The sequence below is a fragment of the Dasypus novemcinctus genome, chromosome 1 (genome assembly GCF_030445035.2).
Source record: "Dasypus novemcinctus isolate mDasNov1 chromosome 1, mDasNov1.1.hap2, whole genome shotgun sequence".
NCBI classification, from domain to species: Eukaryota; Metazoa; Chordata; class Mammalia; order Cingulata; family Dasypodidae; genus Dasypus; species Dasypus novemcinctus.
The window spans coordinates 151,130,805-151,146,545 of record NC_080673.1 but is presented as its reverse complement, the minus strand read 5'-3'; the positions used below and the strand labels follow the sequence as shown (position 1 = coordinate 151,146,545).

General features: G+C 41.9%; 1 protein-coding gene across 1 annotated transcript; it reads right to left on the bottom strand.

Moving 5' to 3' along the window:
* Positions 1-465: 465 nt before the first annotated feature.
* HOPX (HOP homeobox) lies at positions 466-15,149 on the bottom strand. The gene is made up of 3 exons (XM_004460576.5): positions 14,686-15,149; positions 14,422-14,578; positions 466-1,238 (listed from the first exon to the last, which is right to left on the bottom strand). Exons 1-3 carry the CDS (start codon positions 15,108-15,110, stop codon positions 1,161-1,163), a joined length of 660 nt encoding a protein of 219 aa, XP_004460633.3. The 5' UTR covers positions 15,111-15,149; the 3' UTR covers positions 466-1,160.
* Positions 15,150-15,741: the final 592 nt, after the last annotated feature.

The following is a 15,741-nucleotide window of genomic DNA, read 5'->3' as shown; positions in this document are numbered from 1 at the left end:
TCTATAGTGGAATACCGGTAAGTCTACTTTAGTCCATAGTTCACTTCCTAATCCTGAGGATTCTGGAATGGTGATGCCCACACTACCTCTAATTGAGAGGGGGCCTTCAATCTCATGGAGCAGATGGGTGAGACTCTCTTGCTTGCAGTTGTAGACTCCCTGAGTTGGTTTTATCATTTGTTTTGCTTGTTATTTGTTTTTTTGGTTTTTCCAGGAGGCACCGGGAACCCGAGACCTCCCATGAGGGAGGCAGGCGCTCAATTGCTTGAGCCACGTCCACCCCCCTCTGCATTTTTAACATGCTCATGGCTATTGCTGATGACGCTGGTCCTTGGACCATAATTTAAGTTGCAAAGATTTGGAAAATGACAGCTCTTTTGACTAGTCTATTTCTGTGTAGGAACTATTCTGTTTCCTTGTAAATGCTTATTATTCCACCAAAAATCTACAGAGGACTCAATGCAGTTCCAACAAAGAGTTAAGATTTTATTAAGAATACTGTCATTTCAGAGGCAAAAAGCAGTTCATTTCATTTAGCAAAATAAATTTAACAAATGCATTTAAATAAGATAAATTCAAGGATATGGATTTTTTTTTCTTAGTTACTTTTCTCCCAGTTGTTTCAGTTGTGTAGCCTAATTCGTTTCTTTCCAAGCTAATGCTGTAATCTAGGAAACTGCTTTATGAAATCTGAGTGACTTGAATCCTCCTCTGTATTCCCACTGAACCATCAATGAAACGTAGGGAAAATGACTGGAAGAATTAGGTGCAGAAAGAAATATTTTCCCCTCTTGGTCAAGTAGTCTTTTCAACAGAGGCCTTGCCTACTCTGAAGTGAATGGGGACAGTAAACTGTCACTGGAGGTGATGGTCAAGAGCAACTAGCAGTTTTCACCACCAGCCGTCACCATCACCCACAAGGAAACGCGACCACGCCCCATTCCCAGCCAAGTCACTGCTTCACACAGAAGCTGCACATAGCTTCCTGGTATCTTCTTTTTTGGTTATGTACATTAAAAAAATACAGCATTGTGTTAAATAGCAGGACAGCTAGCAATGGGACAGACAGTATTACACTGACAAAACAAGACAACTTGGCTAAGCGGAGAGAAACAGCAGATGGTCTTCACGAAAGGAGGCTGCCCGTGCCCGCCGTCTCCTTAGTCCGTGACGGATCTGCACTCCGAAGGCAAGCCTTCCGATTGCCGCCACTGGGCCAGGCGCTGCTTGAACCATTTCTGGAGGAAGGAAATACACAAAATTACCTGTCTCATACTGAAAAATGGAAACGCTCCTTCCCCTTCCAAAAGGCAGTTTTGGAGTCCCACCTGGAAAGTAGGGTGGCATGAGCTGTGTGAATGGGGATGGTGCTTCTCACTGTGATAACTTTTCTATCTCAGGACCTTTGCACATGCTATTTCTCGACCCAGAATGTTTTACCTTCATTCTTAGCTGATAATTTCCCTCTCATCCTTAGGTCTCAGCTTAAATAGACCCTTCTTAATGACACCTTCCCTGAGCACTCTATCTAAAGTGGGGTCCCCATCTACCTCCTTATTATCTACTTTCGCACTTTTATGCCTTCAAAGACCTTTCGGTATATGTAATTTATTTACTTGTACATTCACTTTAAAAAAAAATAAAGCTTTATTGAATTACATTCATACATGAACATAAATAAGTATATAGTAAAAGTTGTGAATTTAGAAAACAAACATACATATCATCATACAAGGCTCCCATACATCTCCCCACAACCAAAACCTTGCATTTGTTGTGAAACATTTGTTACAAACTATGAAAGCGCTCATCAAAATATTACTACTAACTATAGCCCAAATCTTACATTTGGTGTATTTTTACCCAACCCATCCAGTTATTAATACCCTATATTAGTATTATATATTTATCATTCATGAGAGAACATTCTTGTATATACACTTTTAAAATCTACATTTCCTTCTAGGATGTAAGATCCATGAAAGCAGATATCATATTCATCTTATCACCATTGCATCCCTAGTTCCTAGTACAAGGGCTTAATAGTTAGGAATTAATTAATGTTCGTTGTAAGAATAAAAGAAACTGAAGTGCTTCCAGATAGAGCTTAGGGCTGCTATATCCCATCAATCTGTACTGATTGCACCCAGGGTCTTGCTCATCAGTAGAGCTCAGTATTTGTTAAATAAAATGAATGAATCACTAAGAACTGGACAACCTGTAGTGCTCCTTCTTAGGACTATGTGGAATAAGCCAGACCAATTTCTCCTGCGCCAGGACCACTGAACAGTTGGAGAAGACAGAGTGGGTCTACCATGTTTACTCAGAACCTTCCAGATCTGTGTGACCTAAATATTCACACCTCATTGAAGTGACCATGGATTTCGGGAGGTGCCCAGATGGGGAGCTTCTAGACATAATATGATGTAAGGGCTAAATAAATTCTTTTTATGTTAGAAGGCAGTGTGGTCTATTCTCGATACATCATTGACTGCCTTTACTATGCTACTGAAGGGTTGGGGGACTCCTCAAAGAGGGGTTAAGGAAACAGGGCTGAGGTCTGGACCTAGATGGCCAGGGGAGAACTGGGATTTTGAGAAAACAAGTTTGAAGCAGCAAATAGTGATCTATAATGGAGGAACTGAGTTAGAGCAGGAGTTCTTAACCTTTTTTGTTCCACGGATTCCTTTGCCAGTCAGGTGAAAACCATGACTAAGTCCACACTCTACTATGTATTATTTAATAAATATATCACACCTGAACTAACACATCCCCACAAGAATAATGTTTGTTTTTTTTTAATTTAAATTCAAGCTTATGGACTCCTTGTTAAGAACCCCTGAGTTAGAGAGTTCTACATGAATTTGGGACCCCCAAACTCTATTCTCCTTCTGTACTTCCCAAACTTTCACACATCATAGCATACATTGAAAATGATACTGTTTGTATGTTACATTGGCAGAAACAGGCAAAATGCTTGGGTGTATGACCCCTGGGGGGTCTGCAGTCCCATCCTTGACAATAAGAAGGTCGATTGTAACCAACTGGCTATGTGAACTTGGGCAAGTCCGTAGAAGCAGAGCACCAGCCAACTTGACTACATGTGAAGAGGTAAGCTTACAGGGGCTACATTATCCTTCCTGGATTGTCCAAGACTCACCAATTCTAAGGGCAAGGACAAAAGGAAGCATAAAGAGCACAGCTATGAGACACCGGATGTGGCATATGCTGATGGAGTTGATGTGGTGAGAGACATCTAGAAGGCTCCTGCCTTAGCACAGACGGATGCCTGCCCAGGTGGCAATTTCAACCTGAAGACAAATGGGATGGCCACTAGGGACATACTGGGAAATATCTCATCTCTTCAGAGATCTAGGGAGCTAAGAGGGAGTTGAGTGTGAGCCCAAGGTCATAGGGAGAGAAGTGACTATTCATTAAGGCCACGAAGAGAAGGTTTACAGAGCAGCATGGCTCCAATTCCATTTAAGAGATAGTTCTGTGGGGGAGTTCAAGGCTACAAAGTTTGATTAAATAGGTTTTCTAGTTATTAGAGGTAAATTATATAGAGTTTTTAAGACTAATTTGAATACGGATGATTTTCTATTAGGATTCATTTAAGACAAAATGGTTGATCTGGTTCCATTCAGAATAACAGCCCACATTTTTATACTGTAATGGAGCAGAATATGTATGTAGGGCAACTAAAAATAGCTTCGGCATTGACCACATTTGTGAATTTATGAGCTGGCTTCCAAATGCTTAGAAATCAAGCGCAAGAACTGGGGGGTGGGAGGGAGTTCAAGAAAAGCACAACTGTTTTCTGAAGAATTTTTTAAAAATCTTCAAGTTTATAGTAATTTAGCAAAACGACTGCTGTCCAACAAATCCTATTAAACACCTCTCTTGCTTTCTTCCCCCCCCCCCCCCCTCTGGAGCTGAATCATGTCACATCTCACTCACATCAATACTAGTTCTCCACCTTTAACCTTCTCTTCTTTGTTTCAGTCATCCCCTGGGAAGGGCATTCATTCCTGGCTTACTTATAAATGAATACCCTCATTACCCTTACCCACTGATAGGGATTTATTTACTCTGGGTGAGCAGATAATAATTAGACACTGTGATGGGGAGGGTTTGGGGAAAAATAACATTGTCCCTGTGCTTTTCTCTAGTAATGAACATTTCATTCTTTTCAAGGGGAGACCTTTAGAGGTTTTTATTCCACTGATAAAACTCAACCACTCAAACCACTGAGTTCTGGGAATAGGCCCAGAACATCAAAAAGAGAAGATTAAAAAAAAACAAAAAACAATGGAAATCTCTCTAAGAACCAATGCCAGCTACACTGGGTTTGAATTAGTGATAAAAGAAAATGCCAGATTAACCCAACCTCCCAGAGGACCCCTTTTGCAGCTCCTTTTAACAGTGAATCCAAAATAATGAGATGCAGAGATGGAGATACTATAAGATTTCATCTATTTTAAATGTCAGAGGTATCTAGATTCCTGTCATGAGAAAAACTTATTCTAGGCTTCCAGCAAGTACAACTTAAAAAGGCACTTCAATTAGAGCTCCCTGCACCTCAGAGAAACTTGTCCTACTGTGGAATAGTAATGAAGAAGTCGGCAAAGCCCCCAGTCAGAGAAGGTTTCTTACTCCCCTTTGACCCTGCAAAGTGTCAGCAGTATGAATCAGCTCTGGTTAACTATCTCATGAGAACATTTCATGCTTATTTTTCTTCTACTAAAGTATTACTTGTTCTAGGAAAATGAGGAGAGTGATTCCATTTCTGGAGGTGGGTGGGCCTGGGGAAGGTCAAAGAGCTAGGGACAGGAGATGTTGGCTTTGGTGACTCTTTCCTGTGGAAAGGGGCAACACTAATAAAGAATAGAAAGGGCAGCTGCTGATTCCAGATGCTGCATATATGAAGGCCGAGCAGACTGTAGCCTCTATGGAGCTACTGAAAGGGTCCCTAACAAGGCCTGCTATAAATAACAATAATTTTATTAATGCCTAAAGGGTCATCGTTGGGTATCATATCTCCAGAAGATAATTTTCTTTAGCAGATACTCTAGATGCACATGTTGCTTGAGAACATTAAAGAAGAACTCATTCTTACCACCAGTTCACATGGGGGTGGAGGGAGTGCAAGTTGGAAGACGAGACCCAATTTAGTAAAGGGGTCAAAGGACAGGCAGAATGAGGTATCTAGGAAGCCTCTTTCTCAGAAATTGCTAAAATTTTGCCTTTCTCTGAGCTCTGAGGTCTCAGATGCTTCCCTGCAGGTCTAGGCAGGAAGACGGAGGGGCAAGCAGAGCTGTGGCAACTGCAGGGAGGAAGAAGATGTGATTGCCCTTGATGTTGGCCCCAGTGGCAGGAAGAGGAAGCCAGAGGCCTTGCAAAGAGGCTCACTCACCCCCACCCCCACCCATTCCAGGGCGGGGTCTATCATTTGAGAATGGCAGAAAAGAAGTGGGAGAAGGGCTGCGTGAGAAGGGCAGATGAGCCTGTTGTACAGAGACCCTGTTAAATTGAACTGTCTGACCTCAAAAAGAGAGAGCAACAGCTGTCTTTTCTTTCTTCCTCCACTCACCTGATTTCATTTCAATTCTTTAATATCAGTGAACCCCAAGGAGAGTTTGAAAATAGCCTGAATGACTGGTGCTCAATGCACGGATGTTTTCAGGAAGAAATACAGCATAAATTGAGTTTTCAGTCCTCTCCCGACCCCCAATCTACTGTTTCCATTCTCCCTCTGTAGAGATGGCATCACAGGGTGGGTGGGTATGAGCCTGAAATCCAGAGCCATACTTATTGCATTCAAATCCTAGCTCTGCTACTACTGATTGGGTAGTCATGGAGAAGTTATTTAACCTTTCTGGGCACTGTACCTATCTGCATAATTGGACTAATGTGCCTACCTCACAGTATTGTCATGAGAATTACCTAAGTTAATTTTTAGACAGTTATGGCCCTGGGAAATCTTGGTCATTAGAAAGGTCAACATAATTATTCTGTTTTACAGATAAGAGAAATGATGGTAATTTGGCTCTGGGAGAAAGAGAGGCTGAGAGAAGCTAGATCCCTAGTTGATATTCTGCCCACAATAAATAAACCCACAGCCTTGATTTTAGAAGATGAGTTATTCAGGACTTCCAGGGAAGATGGCAGAGTAGGGAGCTCCAGTATTCAATCTTGCCAGTAAAGCACCTTTTAAACAGGCAGGAACTGTCTGAAACAACTATTTTGAAACTTCAGAGGCCAGAAGAACACTATACAACATCCACGGAAGAGAGGAAGAAAGAGGCTGAAAATTATAGTAAAGAACTGTAAATTGCTCTCTGCATGGCGTACAGTGCTCATCCCCCACTCTTAAAGTAGGCTGCTACAGGGTCCCATCCCTGGCTAGCAGCTGGTGACAGAAAGGGCCATAAAAATCCTCTTCCCCAAGAACAGGAGTGGGCATGGCCAATCACTGATGACAGCTTTTGATTAGCTCCTTTGGATAGCTGGGTCCCGGCTCTTAGGCAGCATTGCTTCAACCCTACCCTGCACAAGAGCAGCAGCATTGTTTCAACCCTCCCTGGACAGGGGCAGAAGCAATGGAGATTTAAAGATGCAGCACTTCCTCAGGTTTGTGGGTAGGCCAGGAAAGCTCAGCTTTGGGGAGCCATCAAAGAAGCTGGGGGCACCCTTCCTGTTCTCCTCCCCAGGGTAAATTGGAGCCAGTCTGTGCCTCCTTCATTGGTTCCTGGCCCTGTTTTTGCCAGGAAAGACCAACTTGGGAAAGTCCTCTCTGAGGTGACCCTCTTCCCAGAATTAGCCCTCCATGAAAAAGTAGCATGAGACAAAGAAAGGAGTATAAAAACTAAAGAGGTGAACAGACTGAGACGAAGCCTGCTGTCTTCAGATGTCTAGGAGGGGAAGATCTGTTCCCCCCGGGAAAAGAGTGGACAATCAAATTCCTGTAAGCAGGGAAACTCCAAAACAACTAATAAGCAAAAGCCCAGGACAAAACAAAGTCCCAGTAAGACAGGGAAAACCCTACACAGTGCATTCGCCTTGGGCAGACCTTCCTGAAAGGAGGGCTGAAGCTCAAGAAAATCACTGTCTTATTACCAGCTGATTACAAAACCAGGAAACTAACATCCCAGGGAGTAAATCCCAAAGTTCACATTTTAAAATATTAAAATGTACAATGTGCAACGAAAGAGTATAAGACAAAGAAACAGGAAATGATGGTTCATTCAAAGGAGGAGGATAAAAATACAGAAAATATCAACAAAGACAACAAGACTATGGACATACCAAACAAAGCCTTTTAAAAAAATGATCTTAAAAATGCTCAAGGAGATGAAGTAAAATACAAAGAACTAAAGGATATCAGAAAAACAATGAGCAATGTGAGCATTTCAATAGACAGAAATTTAAAAAAAAGAAACAAAGAGAATTACTACAAAAACTACAAAACTGAAATGAAAAATGCTCAAGAGGGTTTTAAGAGCAGATTGGAGCCAGCAGAAGACAGAATCAGTGAACCTGAAGACAAGACACTTTACATGGGTCAAACTGAGGAACAGAAAGAAAAAAGAAATATTAAAAGCTTAAATACGCTAAGACAGCTATGGGGCACCATTAAGTATACCAGTAAATGCATTATGGGAGTTCCAGAAGGAGAAGAAGAAAGAAGCAGAGGAATATTCAAAGAAATAATGACAGAGAACTTCCTAAATTCAGCAAAAGATGTGAGTATGCACATCCAGAAAGCTCAGAGAACATCAAACAGGATTAACATGAAGAAAAATAAACTGTCATATATTTATCACACAATTGAATGCAAAGGACAGGAGAGAGTTATGAAAGCTGCAGTAGAAAAGCAACATGTTCCATACAAGGGAGTACCAATTAGACTGAATGTTAATTTCTCATTAGAAGCCAGGGAGGCAAAAAGCCAGTGGGTCGAAATGCTTAAACTGCTGAAGGAAAACAACTGCTGGCCAAGAATTTTACATCCAGTAAGACTCTCTTTCAAAAATGAGGGAGAGATTAAGACATTTTCAGATAAACCAAAGCTCGAGGAGTATATCATCAATATCAGCAATCCTAAAATGACTTCTTTAGGCTGAAAGGAAAGGACACCAGACAGTGGTTCAAAGCAGCATAAAGAAATAAAGACCTGTGGTAAAAATAACATTTGGGTAATTATAAATGCCAGTATTATTGTATTATATTATTTGGTAAGTACCTCTATTTCTTCCTACAGGTGCTAAAAACGCGAATGCATAAAAAGTAATGATCAGTCTAGGTTTTTGGACATACAATGTACAAAGATATAAGTGGTAAAAAATATGAAAAATAGTGGGGAACAGAAGGATATATGAAAAGCATATGTGTATGCTACTGAAGTTAAGTTGGTATCAAACCAAATATGATTGTAATATATTTAGGATGTTAAATTTGGTGAAAAACTGAAAGCTTTCCCTCAAAGATCAGGAACAAGACAAGGATGCTCACTGTCATCACTGTTATTCAACATTGTACCAAAAGTTCTTGCAGAGCAATCAGGCAAGAAAAAGAAATAAAAGACTTCGGAATTGGAAAGAAAGAAGTAAAACTTTTCCTGTTTCCAGATAAAATGATCCTATATACAGAAAATCCTGAAAATTCATGATAAAACTCCTAGCGTTAATAAATGAATTCAGCAAAGTGGTGGGGTACAAGGTCAACACTCAAAAATCAGTAGTGTTTCTATACATAAGTAATGAAAAATTGGAACAAGAAATCAAGAAGAAAAATCCATTTGCAATAGCAGCTAAAAGAATCAAATATCTGGGAATAAATCTAACAACGTATATAAAGGACTTTGTACACAGAACACTACAAAACATTGCTAAAGGTAATTAAAGAAAACCTAAATAAATGGAAGGATATTCCAAGTTTGTGGATTGGAAGGATTGACATCATCAGGATGTCAATACTACCCAAAGCAATTTATACATTCAATGCAATCCCAATCAAAATTGCAACAACTTTTTTTGCAGAAATGGAAAAGCTAAAATTAGTTAAAGCCGTCTTGAAAAAGAAGAATGAAGCTGGAGGAGACTCACACTTCCCTATCTTAAAAACTTATTACATAGCCACAGTAATCAAAACAACATGGTATTGGCTGAAGGGAAGAAATATAGACCAGTGGAATAGAACTGAGAGCTCAGAAATCAACCCTCATATTTATGGACAACTGGTTTTTGACACAAGGGCGAAGACTACTCAATGGAAAAAAAAAATAGTTCCTTCAAAAAATGGTGCTGGGAAAACAGATTCCCATTTGCAAAAAAAAGGACAGAGGACCCCTACCTCTCACCATATACAAAAATCAATTCAAAAATGGGATCAAAGATGTTAATATAAGAGCTAGAACTATCAATCTCCTGGAAGAAAACATAGGGAAGCATCTTCAGGACCAAGGGTTAGTCAATCGTTCTTAGACTTTACACCCAAAACACAAGCAACAAAAGAAAAAATAGATAAATGGGACTTCATTAAAGAAAAAAAACTTCTATGCTTTGAAGTATTTTATCATGAAAGTAATAAGACAACCTACACAATGGGAGAAAATATTTGGAAACCACATATCTGATAAAGGACTAATATCTATCATCTATGAAAAATTCTTCAACTTAACAACAAAATGACAAACAATCCAATTAAACAATGGACAAAAGACTTCAATAGACATCTCTCCAAAGAAGATATACAAATGGCCCCAAAAAAGCATATGAAAAGATGCTTAACATCATTATCCATCAGGAAATTCAAATCAAAACCACAATGAAATACTATTTCACACCCATTAGAATGACTGCAATTCAAAAAAAAAGCAACAAAACAGAAATTTTCAAGTATTGGAGAGGATGCAGAGAAATAGGAACACTCATTCATTGCTGGTGGCAGTGTAAAATGGTGCAGTTGCTGTGTAAGACAGTTTGGTGTTTCCTCAGAAAGTAAAGTATAGAACTACCATATGATCCAGTATTTCCACTTCTAGTTATGTACCCAAAAGAACTGAAAGGGCTCGAAGAGATATTTGCATACCTATGTTCATAGCAGCATTATTCACAACTGCCAATATATAGAAGCAGCCCAAGTGTACATTAACCAGTGAATGGATGTGTATATACAATGATTATTCCGCAATAAATAGGAATGAAGTACTGATATATGTGACAACATGGATGAACTTTGAAGATATCATTGAGTGAAATAAGCCAGACACATAAGGATAAATACTGTGTGATCTCATCGATTTGAAACAATTAGATTAAATAAACTCACATAGTCAGAATCTAGAATATAGTTTACCAGGGGAAAGGGTGGGATTACGAAATGGGAATTCAAGGCTTAAAATGTACAGGATTCCTATTTGGAATGATGGAAATGTTTGGTAATGGATGGTGGTTATGGTAGCACAACACTGTGGATGCAATTAACAGCACTGAAATATATATCTGAATATGATTAAAAGGGGGAAATGTAAGATTGTATATATGGTACCAGAATTAAAACTAAAAAAAATATATCCATAGGACTACACTAAAAAAGCCATGGAGGGAAACGGACTTTGGCCCAGTGGTTAGGGCGTCCATCTACCATATGGGAGGTCCGCGGTTCAAACCCCGGGCCTCCTCGACCCGTGTGGAGCTGGCCATGCGCAGTGCTGATGCGCGCAAGGAGTGCCGTGCCACGCAAGGGTGTCCCCCGCGTGGGGGAGCCCCACGCGCAAGGAGTGCGCCCGTGACGAAAGCCGCCCAGCGTGAAAAGAAAGTGCAGCCTGCCCAGGATGGCGCCGCCCACACTTCCTGTGCCGCTGACCACAACAGAGGCGGACAAAGAAACAAAAGCAGACAAAGAAACAAGACGCAACAAATAGACACCAAGAACAGACAAGCAGGGGAGGGGGGGAAATTAAATAAATAAATAAATCTTTAAAAAAAAAAAAAGCCATGGACACAGTTATAAAAATGTGCTACCATTAATTATAACTAATGTTCCACACCAATGCAAGGTGTTGGTGGTAGGGTGGTATATGGGAATCCTGTATTTTGTGCATGATTGTTCTGTAAACCCACAATTTCTCTAATAAAGAAAAAAAATAGTTTTGGCAAGATGTGGAGAAATTGAAACCCTCATACGCTGCTGAAGGAAATGTAAAATGCCATACCCATTGGAGAACATTCTCAGTTGCTTGAGAGGTTAAACAGAGTTTAACTACTAAACTACTAAAGAACCCAGCAATTCCACTCTTAAGTATATACCCAAGATCAATGAAAATGTGTCCAAGAATGTTTGCAGCAACATCATTCATAATAGTCAAACAATGGAACAATCCAAATGCCCAGTATGTGATGAATGGATAAAGAAAATGTGGTATAACCACATTTAGTAACAGAAAGAAATGAAATACTGATGCATGTAACAATATGGGTGGACCTTGAAAGCATACTGAGTGAAAGAAAGTAGTCGCAAAGGTATATAGTATGATACCATTTTAAAAAGTACTCAGAATAGGAAAGTCTATAAAGGCAGAAAGTAGAGTGGTAGTTTCCTGTGGTTTGTAGGACAGAGGGAGAGATCAGGTGATGACTAGCTAAGGGTGCCAGGATCCTTTTAGGCAAGGAAAAAATGTTCTAAAACTTTTGTGATTGTTGCACAATTCTGTGAATATTCTCCAAGCTACTGAACTGTACATTTTAAATTGGTGAATTTATGGCATGTGAATTGTATTTCAATGAAACTGTTAAATTTTTTAAAAAAAGATGTGTTATTGTCTCTGGGATCATTCCTCATTTCTAAATACAGCATGGGGTTTTAAATTATATAATTTCAGGAGGCTACCTCCCCAGGGAGCTCAAAGAAATATGAGCTATTAGACTTGGGTTACAGTAAATCACCTTCTATTAAGTTTTGGTTCTGGTTAGCCAGACAGCTGCTCCATTTGCTAAAAACTGATCTGTTTACCTTTCTATTTGACCTCTGAGGGAGAGGATTATCTCTCCAAAGTGAGTTTGGCTTAATTAGTAAAAATCATTTTAGTCTTGGGGTCGAGGGTCTTGGTTCCAGGGTTCCCTGAAGCACCCTTTCCCACTGAGCGTTGTTCACGGTGAGAGGACACTGCCTTGTGCTCTGATCTATAAAACAGGAAGGAAAAAGAAGGTCCTGCTTTAGAGATAAGATTAGAGCTGTGATTAATGAGGGATATTGTTTAACATGGAAAAGTGTGAGAGATGTAGGCAGCAGGGCATGTGAAATCCCCTATATTTTTTATGTAACATTTATGTAATCTAAGTATCTTTTTAAAAAAAATTAAAAAAAAAGATTCAAGTTGTGAAACCAATGTTCATAGTGGCATTACTCACAATTGCCAAAACATGGAAACAACCCAGGTGTCCATCAACTAATGAAGAGATAAACTGTGGTATACACATATGATGGAATATTATGTAACTGTAAGAAGAAATGAAGTCATAAAACATATGACAACATGGATGAACGTGGAGGAGACTACGTTGAGTGAAGCATGCCAGACAAGAAAGAACAAATACTGTATGAACTAAATATATTGCGTAAACTCCTGTAGTTATTAACTAGCATATAGGTCACCAGAAAATAGAATGAGGTAAGAATGGAAAACTGAGGGTTAATCTGTACAGAACTGGTAAAAAGGTAGTTCAGAAATCTTTGGAAATGCATAGAAATGGTGAAAGCACATCACAGTGTTTGTCACTAGCAGTGCTAATAATATAGGGGTATGGTAGAGGTTAAAAGGGTAAGTCTAGGGTCATGTATATTACTAGAAGGAAAGCGAAAAAAAGGTAACATGGGATTGTATAGCATAGCAAAACCTCACGTGAAATGAGTAATAAAGTATATATAAGACTGTTTTTCTTTGAAACAGTACAAATGTACATTAATGATATACAATGTTAATACAGCCAAAGCAAACTATGGACAGTAGTGTATAGCAAGATATTAACAATCTTCCATTAAGGGTTTAAAAAAAAAAAGGAAAGAAACTAGACAAAAGGTATGTTTGGGTCCATCTATACAAAATATAAACACAAACAAATTAGAGAGATGGAAACAGAAAAGCAGCTATGTACAGCAGGGGAAGGACAGAGATTGAGAGGTGATTATTAAGTGGTTGAGGTTTTTTTGGTCTTTTTAAAAATTATTATTGGAGCAAAAAAAACACTAATACTGATTGAAGTGATGAATACACAATGCTGAGATTATACCAAATACCACTGATTGTACACTTTGGATGCATTGTATGATTTATGAATGTGTATCAATAAGACTGATTTAAAAAAAAAAAAGATTAGAGGTTTGAAGTGCTTTGGGCTCCCACCAAAAAGAACCAGGTGAGTTCCCAGGGGGTATTATCATGTGTAACTGTCTTTCCATGACTTAAGTGGAAATAGAAGTCAAAGTATAGCCAGGGATATTTTTTAAAGTTAGTGTAAGAAGCCAACACTGCATCTGGGTTGTTAATAATCATGGACAGTCTGGCATGCATTGTGCTAAGCAATTTTCAGGATAACATGCATAACACCTGAGCTTTAAAAACTAGCCAAACCACTGTCCTTAAAGGGAAATCTGCTTCCACTCCCTTCAACTGTAATGCCAGGTGTCTACTTTCTTAGAAATTTCCAGCAAAAGACTCTAAACCTCAGAGCATAGGGCATTTAAAAAAAAAAAACCTGAACCAAATCTTCCTGGCTATAATTTATCTCTGCAGCTAAGGGGAAGCTGCAGCATGATGTGCACAGAGCATGGAGCTGCTAACGACCCGTTCCACCCTGGCAACTGTCTCGATCCCTTCCTTCGGGTCCCAGTTTCCCCTTTTGCCAAACCAGAGCGCTGATTTTAGAGATGACTGTCAAGGTTCCTTCCAGCTCTGATTTTTCCAACGAGAACAGATTGAGGACTCTGGGCGCAGAGAGAGCAAATGGCACCTCTCCAGAAGGTTTTGGTCGAAGCCCAGAGTGGACACTGAACACGAGAAAGAGAGAGAAGAGCCGGCCAGATACGCTGCTACCAACCCTGAGGGAGGAGAAAGCGTTTATCCCGACTGTGCGGGAGAGTGGGAAAGCAAAGTGAAAGGAGGGTGAACGTGAAGTTTCTAAGCAGTTCCTGGGGGAACTACCGCAGACTGGGCGCGCGCGGGAGCGGGAAAGCTGGGATGCGGCGGTGGAGGGGACGGAGGGTCCGGGCTCCCGGGCTGGCGCTCCCGAGATGCGGGCAGAAGCGACGAAGGATCGGGGCAAGGGCGGGCAGCCGGGAGACGCCGGCAGAGCGCGCCCGGCCGCGGAGAGGGTGGGCGCGGCCGTCAGGGGCGCGCGGGCCGGCGCGCGCGGAGCTCACCTGCGTCTCCTCCTCGGAAAGGCCGGCCTCGGCCGCGATCAGGCACAGCGTGGTGGGGTCCGGGTGCTTGTTGACCTTATTGAAGTTGTACTCCAGGATCTCCACCTGGTCCTCAGTGGGGCCGCTCGCGGTCTCCGCCGACATGGTCCCAGCGCGGCTACGGGAGAGGGAGAAGTGGCGGCGGTGAGCGAGGTCGCAGGCGGGCGGGGCGCAAGGAAGGACCGAGATCGGGGGGCGCCCGGGACACCCAAAGTCTGGGCTCACCGACAGCTCGGCGCACCCTCGGCCCGCGGGGCTGACCCCTCTTCCCGCAGCACCACCGCCGCGCGAGTACCCGGCGACTGCAGCCGGTGGCTGGAGCTGTACTTGCCGGGATGCCCCCAAAATGCCTTTACTGCTGAGCTGCTTCTCCTCGGGCCTCCGGGGCTTCCCCCGGCACTTGGTTTCGGAGTGGGGCTGGTGGAGGCGGGAGGCGGGAGGGGGCGGGGGCGGAGGCTGGAGCCGGGAGGATGACCCAGAGCGCCCGCCGCGTTCTGAGCAGAGAGGAAGCACGGAGCAGATTGTGAAAAAGATAAACAAAAATGCCTTGAACGCTTTCTCCGGGGATGGGGGCTTACTCCCCTGAGACAGGCAGATCTGGGGGGTGGGTACGCCCGAGTTCGCTGCGGGGATACCCCATGGGTACGCATCGTTTTGCCACTGAAGTGGTTTAGCACTCTGGGGCCCTTGCCAGGGAAGGCTGTACACCCCCAAAAAAGTTTACTCACAGGCAGAAGTTACTTCTCAAAATTGGGAAATGAGGGCAGCGCTTTCAGTCTCCATTTTACAGAGATGGAGACAGGTTCATAGCGGAGAGGTGGTTTACCCCTAGAGTTCCTAAAGTGGAAGACTGGGTCACAAGTCCTTTCTCCTGATGGCTTGTGTGGGCAGCTCTGCAATCTGCAACCTTTTCCCACGCCTACGCAATCCCTGGGGCCGCTTTTTCTAATTAAAGCCCTGAGTCCAAGGCCTGCAGCAAACCAGGGCCTGTTCACGCCCTAGCATGGCCAGGTGTACTCCAGTCCACTTCACCAGGTGCTGCGCCAGATGAGGTGAGGACTTCCAGACCCAACTGAGGAGAATCAAAGTCTTGAGCCCAAGAATTCCCACCTTGGTTGTACTAAAATTTACTAGAAAGTCAGGAGAGTGGGTCTGGGATGTTAATTTCATAGGTCAGCTTGTCTAGGTTAGGGTGTCCAGTTGTTTGGTCATGAAAGCACTCTCTGATTGCTACTGTGAGGGTCTTTTATAGATGGATTTAAATTTAAGACAGTCGATTGC

Excerpts from the sequence above, each read along its gene's own strand:
- HOPX (XM_004460576.5), bottom strand. The coding sequence starts at position 15,110 with ATGCGTACCCATGGGGTATCCCCGCAGCGAACTCGGGCGTACCCACCC. Across the intron at positions 14,579-14,685 it reads GAGGGTGCGCCGAGCTGTCG|CCGCGCTGGGACCATGTCGG; the intron begins GTGAGCCCAGAC and ends CCTCTCCCGTAG. Across the intron at positions 1,239-14,421 it reads TTTCCGAGGAGGAGACGCAG|AAATGGTTCAAGCAGCGCCT; the intron begins GTGAGCTCCGCG and ends TCCTTCCTCCAG.